The sequence below is a fragment of the Prunus mume genome, linkage group LG1 (genome assembly GCF_029339155.1).
Source record: "Prunus mume cultivar Tortuosa linkage group LG1, ASM2933915v1, whole genome shotgun sequence".
Lineage (NCBI taxonomy): Eukaryota > Viridiplantae > Streptophyta > Magnoliopsida > Rosales > Rosaceae > Prunus > Prunus mume.
In genome coordinates, this window is record NC_142698.1 from 18,277,334 (window position 1) to 18,293,087 (window position 15,754).

The following is a 15,754-nucleotide window of genomic DNA, read 5'->3' on the forward strand; positions in this document are numbered from 1 at the left end:
ATCAGTAAAATTCTGGACTCCAATTGATATTGCTAATTTCTATTTCCAGCATTCAAGAGATACTATGAACATACAACAATCAACTACATGTTAAATCAAAAGAATTCCCAACCCAATTGCTGAGGAGCCTAGTTTATATGCTAAAAGAATCAGTTTGGTTTCAAGACTCGCACAATCAATTTGATTGTTGAATCTTTTCATCAGTTTCATGCCAAATGTCTTCACTTTCTCCGCTGTCTTCCGAGTCAGCTAGACGGTTGAAAAAAGTATCAAGGTACCAGGGGCAACGCTCATTCCAATCACCCCTGTTGGCATGGGCTCGCCACTTTTGGTCAGCTATCATTTCAGGGGAGAGACCCCATTCTACTAGTTCTTCCTCACTGTGATGGATTGCTAAGCTGTATTCTCCGCCCTTTCCTAATTGCATCACTCGAAATTCGCAATTTCCAAGATTGTTTAGGTGCTCGAATTGCTCAACCGTCCATTTGAACCACTTCATGAGGAAGACGCGTGACGTTAACCCGTGTGATATTATTATAAGATTGAGGTCATGGCAAGGGTCATGGTGAAGCCTGTTCATGTCAATGTCCCTCCATAATGATTCAAGAAAACCTGCAATTATCTTTGTTATTAGGCAATATATTTATTTCGATATAGAAAGCTGTAAATCCAAAACCTTTATCCAACAATCAAATACATACATAAGCAAACTTTTCAGAACCTCCATATATTCATCTCATCAGCAAGTGTGATTTCACGTTTTCATTACAAATCTAAAGCTGCATTTCATTGGAATCTAGTTTCACAAATTTAAAATTGAGAAAATTCAACGACTAGTGGTCTGGTTCACAAATCTGCAGAGAGTGAAAGCATCTTATAGCGGTTACTTTATTAAATTGGACTTCCATGCCATCCACCACTTTCTAACCATGGATCATTACCTCTTCAATAACCTCTTCACTATGTGTAAAGCACTACTTCAATCATCATTAGACATTTGGACAATACTTTTTGGTTCCAAAGAAAAGCATTATTAAATCACAGAATGCAATTTCCAAATGGAAAGCCTCTTTCTAAAGATCCAGAGGTACTTAAACGTCAAGCCAAGCTTGAACATATTTAAGATTCAACCTCAAACCCTGCTCATCTCAACTCAACTCACAACTTAGCATCACCACAATTCAACCTCAAACCCTGCTAATTATCTAAACGTTCCACTTAAGGTTTCATCAAATTCGAAACCACTCCACTCAGAATAAAAAATGGAATGCAAAATAACCCAACAAAATAAAGTAAAGTTTTGGACTTTCACCAAAAACACAAACAAACTACCAAATTCCCAATTGGGTTATCTTGCAAATCCTAAACCATCACTTCTTAATTATGCCTCACATTGCCAAAATGCTCATCAAAACAAAAACAAACAACAAAAGCAAAAACCCAAAAAGAAAAAAACGTACTTGAAACACGATCGTAGACATCAGCGGCGGACTCTCCCTCCGGAAACCGATAGAAGAAGCGGCCAAACTTCTCCCGGGTCTCCTTAATGGCCTTCATCCGATCCTGCACTTGAAAGTTGCCGAAGTCCTGCTCCCGTAGCCGGCACTCCTCGCGGACGCCGATGACACGTGTCCGGGAGAAGGACCGTCCGATCTGACAAAGCGTGGAGCGCGTCCTCTCGTAGGGAGAGACGTAGAAGTAGACGCGCCAGTTGGGGTTGTTGGTGTCGATGTCGGAGATGACGCGGTGGAGGTGGGCACCGGCGAGGTGGGCCTGGGCCAGGCCCACGTCCGTTAGTGGGATTTTGTTGTCGGGGGTGGTGGTGTAGGCGGCGGTGTCTAGATTGCCCTGAGACTCGCCGTGCCGCATTAAAATTATCCGCTTCGGAAGAACTGGCTGCGGTTTGCTCTTGCAATTTTGCTGCTGCATTTTATGATCCTCTTCTCTTGTCTTTGTCTTCTGGGTCTTGAGATCTTGGATTTCAATTTCTCTTTCTCTTTAGCAGTTTGAATGTGAATCTCTTTGTGTGTGTGTGTCTCTCTCTCTCTCAGATTCTCAGTCTGAGAAACAAGAATGTGAAATGTGTTAGCTCTTTGGTCGTGTGGGGTTTCTTTCTTTGCTCTTGGTCTATTTTGATGGACTGCGACAATGCGACAATGCGCAGTGGGGCATTTTGGCTTCTGGGTTTCTTCTCTTGCGCAATTTATAGGCTTCCCCAATTCTTTTTCATTTTGGCCTTTTCACTTGTTTTAAATAAATATTTTCAATAAAACCTCCGCCTCCTTTTCTCTTGGAAAGAAAATGTTAATTTCATAGTTGTATTGAATTCTTTTTTCTTTATTCAAAACATGTCACATTTGAATTGAATTCTTCACCTGAATTGAATTGGTGGACTCTAGTTATAAATATTTGGTTCTAGTTGTATAATTTTGGCATGGGATGATCAATAATAATGCAACGTGTGCAAATGGATATGCATCTTTTTTAGGCAAGTTTGTTGCCTTTCGATGATGGTTGAACCTTGTACTAATTTTAATAACATTGTGACAGTTGATAATGCATGGACATGCCCAACATCAAGCAAATAATAATAGGATATATGACTTTAAAATCCAAAGAAGATTCAAAGAGAGTCATGCCCATAAACCAAGAAATCTTCCACTCTTTGAAAAGTTTGAGCAAATTGTGGGTTGTACATATCCTTCCATAGGCCAAATGTTTTGCCATCAGCTTTTGCTACTTATAGTTGTAGGGGTCTTTTTATTACAGCAGCTTGACGAATGGGCTTGGATTGCCAAAAAAGAGAAACATGTAAAGCTGCCCCTATGTCTGAGTTCAAAGATCAGGCCCTAAAAGTGTTTTGAAATGGTAGCTGAGCCTTAGGAAACATTTTGGACTTCTTCACCAATAAAACCAACAGTCGCTTACAGATAAATTCTTAGCTTAGCATAAGAAGCTTGTGGCATGAGAGCTGAGCACTCACGAGTTTAGCATGAAAGAGAGAAAACTGTGATTTCCTATGAGAAACAGAGGTTCAAAGCAAGGGAAAGGGATTCTAAGATGGTTTGTTGAAGAGAGAGAGAGAGAGAGAGAGAGAGAGAGATGGTGGTATATTGGGTGTGTTGAGTAGTTCCGGCAGCTCGACTAAAACTTTGTCAAGCTTTGGAATAGTTTACCAAAAGGGAAAATGAGGGAGATGGAAGGATGGGGCTTGAAATTGCAGAGATTTCAAAGGTGAGAGATAAAACTTGCTCTATCTAGATGTGGGTTTTAAAAGAGAGAGAAAAAAGATGGAAGAACAAAGCATGAAATTGAAGGGTTCTATAGGGGATGCTTGCCTTCGATGATTTGTCTTGATTGCTGGGAGGCTTGCAACAATGCATGTGAGTTTTGAGATCAGATCTGAGATGTGTTTGCTAGATAGAAAGTGTTTCCTTTTATAGGCACTGAAAACCTTAATTTTATCAAGCTAGCCTCTCTCATTTTATTTCACTTTCTTCCATTCCATCTTATTTGATGAAACTTCCCTAGCCTGAGCATGTAGGCCTAAAGCTTTTTGGAGTTCCAAGGTCCTCATGCAACTGGACTTCTCCATGTGGGTGAGGAGCCACCCACTTTTGTTTCTTGTTTTCTAACTAAAGCTTGAAGAGGAAAGAATGGGTAAGGATGCTTCGTAAAAAATGTGATCAACACGTGGGTTTGCTTGGTTTTGGTGGTTTGGCTGCTATCTGGTTTTAACAAAGATGCACGACATTAGATATTTTATAAGGTGCTGGGTTGGACTGTTTTGTTTCCAGCGGCTTGTGAGTTCCTTTTGATTTCGTCAGACTGCTGGAAGCTTTGGTTGATGTGGGATTTTTTATGGGCTATGACTATTAGATGTTTTTCTAAGATGGTTGGGCCTTTTCTTAAGGTGATGGGCTATTGGGTTTTCTCTCATGCTTACCCATATGTTTGGACTCAATGAATGGGCTTAAGTTTTGGTGCTCCCAAGTAGCCCAAAACTTCCATTCATTGGACCATCAATGGGTCTCGTGAACGCTCAGTAACCATTCATACCACAACCTTCTCAGCAAGCCTCATGTATTCGCGTAGCTTGGGCCCACTTAAGCTTGTAGCGTAACATGTTGTTTAAATAAGGATTTTCTGCTATGTGTTGTACTGGGCCGAAAATATATTTGGGCCCAATCTTGAATTTTTTTGGGCCCAATAGTCAAGACATTCACATAAATGTTTAATATATATATATATATGGAAAATGCTAGGGAGACCAACTTTAGATACCAACTTGTATATCAACTCTCTAATAAAGCGTGAGACCCATTGTATTGGTGGGCTCTACCTCTATTAGAGAATGGTACACAAGTTAGTATCTAAAGTTGGTCTCCCTAACATGACCCTATATATATATATACATGGATTGTGTAATGGGTTTTGAGCTGGATGTCTCTTCCTTCCATAGTGCTGCTCGATGGGTGCGTTTGGGGCAAAACAAAAGAGTAAGGGCACTTTTGACTTTTCGGGTTTCATTTGTGCCGATTTTGCAACATGTTTCAAATTTCTGAGTTTAAAAAAATAAAAAAACAAGCGCACAACTTGATCGTTGTTTGTCTGGTTAGTGAATCCAACGGTGCAAGATAAAAATAGAAAATGAAACAACATGATGGAGATGCGGGGAATCGAACCCCGTGCCTCTCGAAGCGAGCGCTCTACCATATGAGCTACGTACCGGTTGACGTTCACTCTCCTTGAACTTTAATATTTAAACGACACTGCATAGCGTTTGAAAGTAAAAGCTTCGTTGATGGCTTCAACATCACATCGGGAATTATATCTCAGATAAATTTGATCCCTCCTCCGGCTGACTTGTTATGAATTTGCAAACTGTTGATCCGTCATATCGTTGTTATGAATTTTGGATTATAAATCGGACCCAATTGGCTGATCTATATTTGCTCCGCTGAGACTTCCTGGTAGATGATCGGTTTGGGCTCAAAACCCAGCCCTAGCTCAATCCACAGCTGTGGCATAGTTTTGGGTCACTACCAATAGGATGTTCAAGCTAACACAAGCGTCGATATGTCCGAGTGGTTAAGGAGACAGACTTGAAATCTGTTGGGCTTCGCCCGCGCAGGTTCGAACCCTGCTGTCGACGATTTTGGTAGAAACCTTTTTTCACTTTTGCCCTCTAATTTTCCCTCTCTCATGACTATACTCTTTCAGGTTTTTTCGACCAAATAACATGCAAACTGCACTGGGAAAATTCTGAACCAACTTGTACTATATATACAATTTTTTACATTAATGAATACCTATTAAACGAAAAATTATTGTGTGATAAAGCTACGTTAATTCACGTTTATAATCTAAGATGGAGAACGAATTTATACATTAATTCGAAAATGTAATAAACAAGTATATACATATGGGTCAATTAGATCTTAACCCAAATTTGAAATACTTAGCCACCTAAGATTCACCTAAAATTTCACATATTTTTTTATTTTTTATCTATTCAAATATTAACTTGAGTGTATTTATAATTTGTCAGTTGTAACATTCAGACAAGAAACATCTTGTAATTAATTTGACATCTTATAATACGTGTGTGCTAGCGCAACAATATAGAAATAGGGATGTATTTCTATTCATATTCTGCACATGATCAAACGAAAGAGATGCACCAAACTCATTGATTAACGTGAATTGAACCACGATTTATTCGTTATTTAGTCTCGCAAATGCCAGTCGCTTTGCTAATCAGCATGGTTATTGTTGTAAAGTGATGATTTAGCTTTAATTGTTAATAAAATATTAGGAACACACCAATATTAATCAAGCATGTGTAAAATGTGCGGCGGTAGGTGCATGAATCTGTTACTCTGCAGCAAACTAAACTAAAAGCTGAAATAAATTAGAAATAACCTGAAAAGTGAAGATTATATTTTAATTACCTAATATTAAAGTACTAGTAGGATCTTTCACTTCAGTTGGCATATATATATATATATATATATATGGCAATGACTTTTGGAGCATCCACAGTGGGAGGATGTAAATTCGGGGAGTATAAAGCCACTTTTACATCCCTTTACACCTCTGAGGTATAAATATGTTTTTGCTCAAATGGGGGGTGTAGCTATGGGTCCCAACCTTTTATGTTGACTTTTCTTCATTTGTTTTCTCATTTCTAGGGTGGATCCTGCTACAAGGAATATAAAAATAGATGTAAATATACATTTTATTTTACATCCTCATGGTGGTGATGTATATTTACATCTCCCCATTAGAGACGATTCCGATGACTCGGATGTATATTTAACATACACCCACATATACACACCCCCCCACTGTGGATGCTTTTAGTGGAAAGTCTTCCTTCCTTCCCAGCTGTTAATGATATATAGCAGTACGTGGCAGTCAACAAAACAACGTCATCCACCTAGAAACCTTATTACCCTTTCTATTTTTGTCTTCATCAGCTTCACGTCCCTCTCATTCCTTTTTCAGTTCATTGGATGATTAGAGCATCACAGTGGAAGGGTCTATTTTCGGGGATGTAAAGTCACTTTTACATCTTCTTTACACCTCAAGTGGTAGTAAATATAATTTTTGCTCCCAGTGGGAAAAATGTAAATCTAAATATGTATAATTGATTTCTTTCACATTTTCTTCTGTAGGTCCCACTTTTATCCATTTTTTCTCATGTAGGTCCCACCTACAAGAGATGTAAAAAGAGATGTATATGTGCATCTAAATTTGCATCTCATGATAATGATGCAAAATGTTCATACAGTAAGATTGAGGGTCGATCAACTGAGTATTCAACTTTCTTAGAATCGTGTAAGATAATAAATATTATTAACGAAAACGTTTAAATCCCTAATTCTTAAACAAGTTTTTATTTACACTCGTTTACACCTCTGCATTGCGGATGATTCCGATCACAAAGGTGTATATTTAACATACACCTCATTATACACCTTCCCATTGTGGATGCTCTTAGTTCTAGCTTATCTGCATGGTTTATACAATTTTTTTATTTATTGTTTTGGGCTCTAAAGTTATTATTAAGATTTTAAACTTTAAAGTGTTGCCTAAAATTTGATACATAAAATCGGAGAAGAATTTACATATAACGGAATGTTATAGTGGATGTATTGCACTATTATGTCGAAAAGTTAAAATACATGACAATGAGTAATTGATTTGGAATAGCACCATGGTATTATCTCATATATATATATATATATATAAATTATTCTCCAATTATCTAGTCAAAATTATAATTATTTTTTTCCTCTCGGACTAATGCACGCGTCTTAAATAACTTCAACAAGAATCACATGAAGCTCATGACTAGTTAGGTAATAGCTTTTTACTTACTTTTGTTTTACATAAAAACATTGAGTGTGAGATGTTTTGAAAATTCAAGGCCAGCAGACGATATAATATAGAGAAGATATATATATGATGGTGATGTATGTGGAACACTGGCAGAATATATACATATATGACAGAACAGAAAGCTCCTATGTTTGGCAAACGCAACTGGTCATCTCATCTGTACTGTATGTGCATGTGGGTGTGTTTGTATGCTAGCCTAGCTATTTTTGCTTGTTATTTTCTGGCTTCTGGGCCTGCGTTTCATCATCTGCGCACTTCCTGCCTGCAGGCAATTGCAGAGATTCCTCACCGTCTACTTGATGTAATGATTCTGGACCCTCAAAATTTGTTGATCAAACACACATCATCAACATTATAATATAGATTCCACATGCTAATTATTCAACCTATTAACGTACTTTAATCACAATAGTTAAATCGTTGATAGATAGAAACAGTGTCCTCCACTGCAAACATAACATGACCTGATAGCTAGCTACCTTCGTAATTAATTGCCTCTCTCTCTCGATTAATTGACTTTCCCTCTCTAATTCATTAATTAATTACTATGAAACATCTCGTCCTTCTTCCTAATTAAACTACACGTAGAGGCAGTACAGTTGTCTCTTTCTCAACGCGGCCACTTGAACATCATGCCATAGTATTCTCTGCTATGTTATCATCACCTGGTTGTCACACAATGTTGCCGCTGGCTCCACAGCCCAAAGTTTCCACGGTGGTGATGGTGGCCGCCGCTCACCAGATTCTGACACCTCCGAAACCCTTCTCCTCCCACCGCCAGCTTCCTCTCCTCCTCCTCCCCCGCCTCCTTCACATTAATTATACTCTCTTTCTCATCAATAACGTCTTCTTCTTCTCCATTTTCTTCTTGTATGCCTTCTAGTTGTTGTTGTTGTTCTTCTTCTTCTTCTTCTTGGAGATCAGGTTCGGGGGTAACAAGATGCAATCTCAACCGTCCATCTTGACGATAAGCACGCAAGATCTCAGGCCTGTAAATCCTGACCTCCGTGAGCTCCAGCCTCCCGTCTTTCCTGACAGGCCTTAGGTAATACCTGGGCTGCCCATTCTGGTTTAAAGAAGAAAGCGGCGGTGGAAACTTCTTGGCCTCCTCTCTCTTCTCCCCCGTCCTCTTCCATTTGGACACTCTCCTCATCGACTGCCTCATCATCCTCAAACAGGCGTCCTCCTCCACAGGATCATCATCTTCATTCTGATGATGGTGGCCGATTGTTTCAATGATCTGATGGTCATCCACTCGCCTCTCGTCCGAGCTCTCAAACCCTAGGCTCTCCGTGCACGACATCAAGCCGTCCACGCCGCCTCCTATGTCGTCTATGAACCCAAACCCACCTGCATAATCTTTCTTTGCCTCAAACTCAATTGCCGGAGGAGGAGGAGGAGGACTAGGAGGAGGAGAAGGAGAAGGAGAAAACAGTGGTGATAATGAAGAATCTGATGAGGAGGATGAGGAAGAGGAGGAGGAGGATTTGATGGAAGAAGACTCCAAGAGGAGGGGTTGGTGTTTGATGTGATGATAATCTGGTGCGTTGACCAAACCTAGCAACCCTCCTCCTCTTGATGCTCTACAACTTAGGGGAGAAATGCAGTGGTGGCATTTGAAGGGGAGCTTTTCATGGTGAGCATCTATGGAGGTTGATGCAGCTGTTGAAGTAGTGGTAGTAGTAGTTGTTGAGGTGAGGCCAAGGAAAGAGTGAGGGGCGATTTTTCTACAAAAGCTCATAATCATAATTGGAAAAACAGTGTTATTATAAGAATAACAAGGGAACTTCTTATTAAAATATAGCAGAGAGAAAGTGAAGAAGAAGAGGATGAAGGATAATAGTGAGAAGAAAAATGGGGTCATGAAAATGTTGGGCTTTTGTTAAGTGAAGGGAAGGGAAAAAAATTTGGGGAAGGAAAGAGAGGAGTGTGAATCGTATTAATAATAGAGACCCCACGCCAAAGATAGATATGCATATAGCCTATAGGAGCCAAATGTGTGTGTGTGAGAGAGAGAGCAGTGGGTACGTAGTGGGAATGGTGAAGAGAGTGCCAGCGTGACAAAAGAAAAGAAAAGAAATTGTAATTTAGGACAGATAAAAGAAAGAAAAAAAGAGGAGCTCTAGCCTCTAGCGAGCTAGCTCTAAAGTGAGATGAGAGATAGATAGATGGGAAATGAGGAGGAAAGTAAGCCGGGTCCCACGTAAGATGGCCTCAGACTTCGCTCACATCTGCCTTTTTCTTCCACTAGTCTTTCCATAACGCAATCCTATCATCACCAGTCACCAACACTTTTTTTTTATTTTTAAAGTTGATATTCTGTGTTTGTGTGTTTGTGTGTTTGACTTTAGGTCAACTCAGCGAGCCCTTTAACTTTAAAGTGAGGGACAGATGTATAAATGTTTCAGATTAGTTATTTAGGGTGGCAAGGCTATGGTTGTGTTACCTGGCACTGCCACTGGCATTTGCAGCTGGGGGCCTGCCTAGGGCTCTGACCTTCGTTACTTTCATTTTCTGTTGGATGCATAATTTGATGTGATATGCCAAATATCTCACAACCCAAAACGGTTCCCATGAATATTGTACGGTGTACGTGCAATATTCTACGACATTATTAACAGTCTACTTAATCAGCAACTAATAAGCATTGTTTTTGTTGCAATACATTTTATCTTTTGATAAGTTGATATTCTAAGCTACCTTAATGAATCGAGAGGAGATCAAATTCAAGTGTAAAAAGACGGGACATCGTGTTTTAATTAACTAACCTAATTCATATATACAAAATTATAATAATTCACTTAAACAGTATAAATTATACCATAGTACATAGTAGGGTAGATTGATGTGGTTTTGCTCCATCCAAGTGCGTACGATGTTGGGGGGACCTTGTTGATTTGAACTTTGGTGACTTGAAAAGGATATTCTTAGGAACATGTATATTGAAGAATCTTTGGTTGATTTTGTTAATTGGCTAATAATAATAAGTGACTTATCCATCCTTATATTATATATATATATATATATACTATGGTATATATAACATGAAAATGGTCAATTGCATTGCATTCACTCTTTTTAAATGTATAGTTATTTTGGCTTGGCATAATAAAGTTGCACAACTCCATTGCCAATTTGCCATGGGCAGGGTCAGCCTCTATCCACCGAATGCGACATTGCCTCGACATGAATTCCAAAAAGGGTTCGTACCAAGGTCCTATTTCCAAATTTAAATATCCAAAAAGGTAATGAGCATAAAAAAAATATCTTCAGAGCTATATGCATTGGTGCCAAATACAAAGTATTTGATTACAACTTTTTATTTTTTGTTGGAGAGCGACTAAACAATGAAATGGGAGTCAAACTTTTATCGCGAGTGCAAGATTATATGGTTTTTAGCCAAAATTATAAGCACCCACATGTTCCATGGATAATGATTTGTATGTTTTTGGATCTCAGTATAATTTTGGGAGTGTTATTTACTGAAATGGTCCCCCAATTTTTGTCTCAGTATCATTTTGGTCTACCAATTAAAATTTTCATTTCAATAGTCCTTCACCTCTTTATTTGGTATCAAAACTGTCCCACCGTTAAAAACGGTTAATATTACCATTAAATTGAAGGGTAAAACTCTCCATATAAAATTAAAATATGGACCTTCAAGCCCATTTCCATGGCTGCCATGGGGTCTGCCACTGCCTCCAACCCCCTCTAATTCCTATGACGTCATATGCCCTTATCCAAGCAATTTCCCATAGCTGTCGGATCCAAGCAAAACCGGTCTCTCTGTTTCGGTGTTTCTGACTCGGCTTACAACTCCGATTGCCCATTTTGAGGCAAGCATGAGGTTCACGACCACGTGGTTGGTTGCAAGCACGACTTTCACCTCACTTATGCGGGAATGCGTGGCTGCCAAGCCATGAATTTGGAGGAATAGGAACGTGAGGAGTGTACGAGTAGTGGGGTTAGGAGCAAGCGCTAGCCGCTTGGAGTTTTTTTTAAAAAATTTGGTCAAAAGGCCGCTTGAAGTTAAGTTCAAGTAGATTTTGCAATATTTTACTTTAATTTTTAATTACACTTTTTTTTCCAACAAAAAAATACTTTATATGGATGGTTTTACCCCTCAATTTAACAATAAAATTGACAGACTTTGACGATAGGACCAATTTGGATACTAAATGAAGAGTTGAAGAACCATTGAAATGAAAATGTTAGTTTATAAACCAAATTGAGACTGAAGCAAAAATTGAGGACTATTACCCATTTTGGGAGGTTGAAATGTTCACAAAACCCAGACCACGAAAATTTTCCATCAAAGTGTACTAGACTGCGTTTTGTTGATCAAACCAAATCAGCAAGCCAAAGGTTGATAAGGAGTTGTCGATTTTGCACAATTTTGATTTTATTCTCTTGTGGGTCACTGGTCAACACAATTCATTCACCTCATCACATATCACTATTCTTATTCATTTATATTATAACACATAAATTGAAATATTTAATTAAGGATTATTTACTCAAATGGTTATCAAATTTATACCCAATTTACATTTTGGTCCGTAAACTAAATTATTTGTTCAAATGGTCCACCAATTCTTTATTAATTGGCGCTTTAGTTCTGTTGTTACATTTTCTGTTAAATTTAGCCATGTGAGCAGCACATGCTACAATGTGCTCTCTCTCTCTCTCTCTCTCTCTCTCTCTCTCCCTCTGTATTTTCTTCTCCCCAACGATCACCCCAGCCTCATCCATAACCTACTCCTGAAAGAAGAATGGGGAACCTCTCGCTAGTTTTTGGAATTCAACATAAGGAAGTGTTTTCACACCATTGACAAACATTGACTCATCCTAATCTTTAAGGAAGAGATCAACAATTGCGACCCAACCCCCGCTACCTTTTCATGTGCTCTCCCTCTCCATCTGTATTTTCTTCTCCCTAAAGACCATCCCAGTATCAGCCGCAACCCATCCTCGATCCTTACCTGCGACCCAACCCCGTGAACACAATCGCCGAAGCTGATTTCTCGACCTCCGCTCCATGATGATGATGTTGTAGAGGAGGAGAATGGGACATGGAGGGAGGGGAAGATAGGGTGGGCTGTGGGGAAGAGAAGATGGGGTGCTGTGGCAATGGGTTTATTGGGCTAGGGGTTTGGGGGTTGGGAGTTGGGAAATAGGTTTTTTTTGGGGGATTAATTACCCAAAGGTAAACACAAACATCAATTTCTATCACCCATTTATCACCATTATATTACCTATGTATCACCACTTTATCACCTATTTAGGGAACATATGACGGTTATGGATGGTTTTACCCTTACATTTGATGGCAACATTGACAGAATGTAGCGGTAGGATCAATTGACCGAATAATATATAGTTGATGAACCATTTGAACGAATAATTTAATTGAGAGACCAAAATGTAAATCGAGTATAAGTTTGAGCACCATTTGAGTAATTAACCCTTTAATTAAAAAAAAATTAATATCAATATTAAAATAATGGGATTTTGTGTTGGAATAAGCTTGATGTTCTTGTTAGTTATGTAAATTTGTCAAAGTGATCTAGCCCCGTGAAAAATAGCCTTTACTTGCACACTTGTAGTATCATGTTCGAACCTTCATGACACATTAGTAATGTGTAAGAAACCTTCATCCTCCTTGTAGTTTAGACTATTGCACTAAAAAAAAAAATTAATTTATGCCCATTTGGCATCACATTTCGGATGCTTGATGTCGAAAATAACATTGCATGTCGCATAGTTGTAAATGACGATCAAGATTTCTAACATTTTTGTTGTGCATTTAAAGTCTTGTTTATATCACCCATCAATAATTTTAAAGAAAGGTGGGGCTTTTATTTGCACTGAAGTTGGAGCAAGGGGAATGTAGGAATTATGAAATTCTCTGAATGCAGTACTGAAATTGAAAAATCAAAGAAATTGATTCATTTCTCGCATTGGAATTTGGAATCAATGAATATTGATGTAACTTGGGAAGGGAAATACAATGAGTCAGTCGTTCACAATCTCCACACCCTTTCACCTTAAATGCCATATTGACTCATCACTTGTCTTCTTCATCATTCTACTCTTTATAAATACAATCTCTTCCATGCACTTTCCACCATCATTTTCTCTGCTACCAATCACTACATAGAAAAAGAATTAACAACTTTGATCAATCAATGGCTTCTTCAACCTCTTCCCTCAGCTTCATCCCCTCCTTTGTGAAACTTGCCAACCCAAGGCTGCTGCCATCCATTCCCCCAGTAAGCCATTCCTACCCTTCAAGCTCCAAAATCCATCTGATCTCAAACTCCACACTGCCACCTCTCATTTGAACTGCTTTCCATATACCAAAACATCCCCATTGTTCACTTGCAGAATGCAAGACAACCCATCATCTTCCTCTGAGCAAACAGCACCCACTGAACAAGCTCCACAAGTCCTTCATATCTACGAGATCAATAAACTTAACTGCGCAAGCACGGCTTACTTGAGGTTAAATCAACACACTCAGTGATCTCGTCCCCTTTACTAACAAATTGTACACTGGTGATTTGCAGAAGCGCATTGGAATTACAGCAGGGATATCCACTTTAATCCAAAACAAACCAGAAAAGAACGGTGACCGATATGAGGTTGCTTACAGCTTTTACTTTGGAGACTATGGTCACATATCTGCGCAGGGTGCCTATTTGACTTATGGGACTCTTATTTGGCTGTGACTGGTGGGTCTGGAATTTTTGAAGGTGTATATGGTCAAGTAAAGTTGCACCAGCTTGTGTATCATCCTTTCAAAATATTGTACTCCTTTAATCTAAAGGGTATCAAGGACTTGCCTGAACAGCTTCTTGGGAAACATGTGGAGCCTAGCCCTGATGTTGTGCCCACTGCAGCTGCTAAGGCATGTGAGCCCCATGCCACCATTTCCAATTTCATTGATTAAAACATGTTAAGTTGATGACTGGTTTTTACTAGTTATAGTGATGGTTAATTCTATGTTTTTGTGGTTGGCCTTGAAATTGAAAGATGATAATAAAGCTATTTTCAGTCCTATAATCTTTTCTTTGTTCTCAAATTGTTAAAAATAAGTTACCTAATAATGAACAGTAAACATAATTTGCAGTATAAGGAGTTCATATCAACAGCCAAATCTCCATAATTTTGTTTTCTTTGGAATGCACATCTACATAATTTATGTTTTACAAAGCTACTATATATTATGCTTGGGGCACCATGTCTGTGTATCCGATCCCTCTACGAGCAGTTGGAAAGATTGTGAAGAAGAAGCTTGATAAAATCCCAGCCCCTAGTGGCAAATTCATTGCTAACTCACTGTAGTTTATTCCCACGCCAGATAAGAAGCAGCTTTGCACATGGGAGTTGCTAAGAGCAAAGATCAAGAACACAAAGAGCGACATAAAGGCGTGAACAAAATCTAAGAACTTGATCTTATACTTTTCCAAATCCGTGTTAATGTTCTCAAGTTTACTGTAGTTAAAGATGTAGAGGCCTTTGAATGTGGCGATGCCATAATAGAGTTTCCCATCAGTACCGTTGTCCTTGAAGCTATCTGTAAATGAAGATAAGAAACAAAGGAGAGCACAAAATATAATGACAGATGCTGTAAGGAACTTATTGGAAAGTTGGCAGGACCCATTGTTGGAGAAAGTAGGAGTGAGGGTCTGAAAGGCGAGGACTGTGCCGGTAGGTAGAAGGTTAGCAAGATTAGCTGCACTGGCTAAGGTCTGGTGGACAGGGTAGTTCGAGCCACCTTTGACCATCGTGGAAGGGGATGATGGTGGACGTGGTTGTTGGGGATGGTAATTCAGCCATGGAAAGAAAGAAAAGAGAGTTTGTTTACTGGTTATATTAGTTGGCTTTGCGTTGGAGCTGATACAGGGCACTCCTTTATGTAGGAAATTAGGACACTGGAGTTTAGGTGGCTTACCTCATAATATTAATGAATATAAATCATGTAGGTTGTGCCTTGGGAGAGGGATAGCGTCAGGGACTAAAACAATGGCCTAATTTCCGTGCCATAAGAAACAAGAGAACATGGGATTCATGTATTGCATATGTTACCTAATATGCCTAGAGATTCAGGAAAAGTAATTCGTTTGCTAGCTAGTTTCTTATCTTTCAAAAGTTGTGGACCGTCTTAGAGGCTGTAATCTAACTTCGTTGCAACTGAAAAAGCTTTCACAGATGACTCTCTCGCTGTGTATTCATGCAATTCTTTTTACCCTTTCCATCTTAGACATTGATGATTTGTTCAAGTCATGTCTCCTTAGCTTGCGGTAATGAAAAGCTTTTATGTTCCTGTTCTCAGAAACTTTTA

The 15,754-nt window shown here is 38.9% G+C and overlaps 3 protein-coding genes, 1 non-coding gene and 1 pseudogene across 4 annotated transcripts; 2 read left to right on the plus strand and 3 right to left on the minus strand.

Annotated features, from left to right (window-relative positions):
• Position 1: 1 nt before the first annotated feature.
• Positions 2 to 2,262, minus strand: LOC103344690 (Phosphoglycerate mutase family protein). Its single transcript, XM_008248307.2, has 2 exons — positions 1,461 to 2,262; positions 2 to 612 (listed from the first exon to the last, which is right to left on the minus strand). The coding sequence occupies exons 1-2, from the start codon at positions 1,927 to 1,929 to the stop codon at positions 176 to 178; spliced, it is 906 nt and encodes a 301-aa protein (XP_008246529.2). The 5' UTR covers positions 1,930 to 2,262; the 3' UTR covers positions 2 to 175.
• Positions 2,263 to 5,073: 2,811 nt separating this feature from the next.
• TRNAS-UGA (transfer RNA serine (anticodon UGA)) lies at positions 5,074 to 5,155 on the plus strand. The gene has a single exon. It is a non-coding gene; the product is annotated as a tRNA-Ser (tRNA).
• A 2,650-nt stretch (positions 5,156 to 7,805) lies between these two features.
• On the minus strand, positions 7,806 to 9,351 carry LOC103344691 (FANTASTIC four-like protein (DUF3049)). Its single transcript, XM_008248308.3, has one exon. It carries the CDS (start codon positions 9,269 to 9,271, stop codon positions 8,069 to 8,071), a length of 1,203 nt encoding a protein of 400 aa, XP_008246530.2. The 5' UTR covers positions 9,272 to 9,351; the 3' UTR covers positions 7,806 to 8,068.
• Positions 9,352 to 13,305: 3,954 nt separating this feature from the next.
• On the plus strand, positions 13,306 to 14,418 carry LOC103318584 (allene oxide cyclase, chloroplastic pseudogene; annotated as a pseudogene).
• A 130-nt stretch (positions 14,419 to 14,548) lies between these two features.
• On the minus strand, positions 14,549 to 15,638 carry LOC103344692 (inactive Serine/Threonine-kinase, putative (DUF679)). The gene has a single exon (XM_008248309.3). It carries the CDS (start codon positions 15,195 to 15,197, stop codon positions 14,634 to 14,636), a length of 564 nt encoding a protein of 187 aa, XP_008246531.2. The 5' UTR covers positions 15,198 to 15,638; the 3' UTR covers positions 14,549 to 14,633.
• Between the last annotated feature and the right edge of the window lie 116 nt (positions 15,639 to 15,754).

What these genes read in the sequence shown, in the direction of transcription:
- LOC103344690 (XM_008248307.2), bottom strand. Translation starts at nt 1,929, where the DNA reads ATGCAGCAGCAAAATTGCAAGAGCAAACCGCAGCCAGTTCTTCCGAAG. An exon ending in TGTCTACGATCGTGTTTCAA is followed by an intron (nt 613 to 1,460) that starts GTACGTTTTTTT and finishes AGATAATTGCAG; the next exon opens with GTTTTCTTGAATCATTATGG.
- LOC103344691 (XM_008248308.3), bottom strand. Translation starts at nt 9,271, where the DNA reads ATGACCCCATTTTTCTTCTCACTATTATCCTTCATCCTCTTCTTCTTC.
- LOC103344692 (XM_008248309.3), bottom strand. Translation starts at nt 15,197, where the DNA reads ATGGTCAAAGGTGGCTCGAACTACCCTGTCCACCAGACCTTAGCCAGT.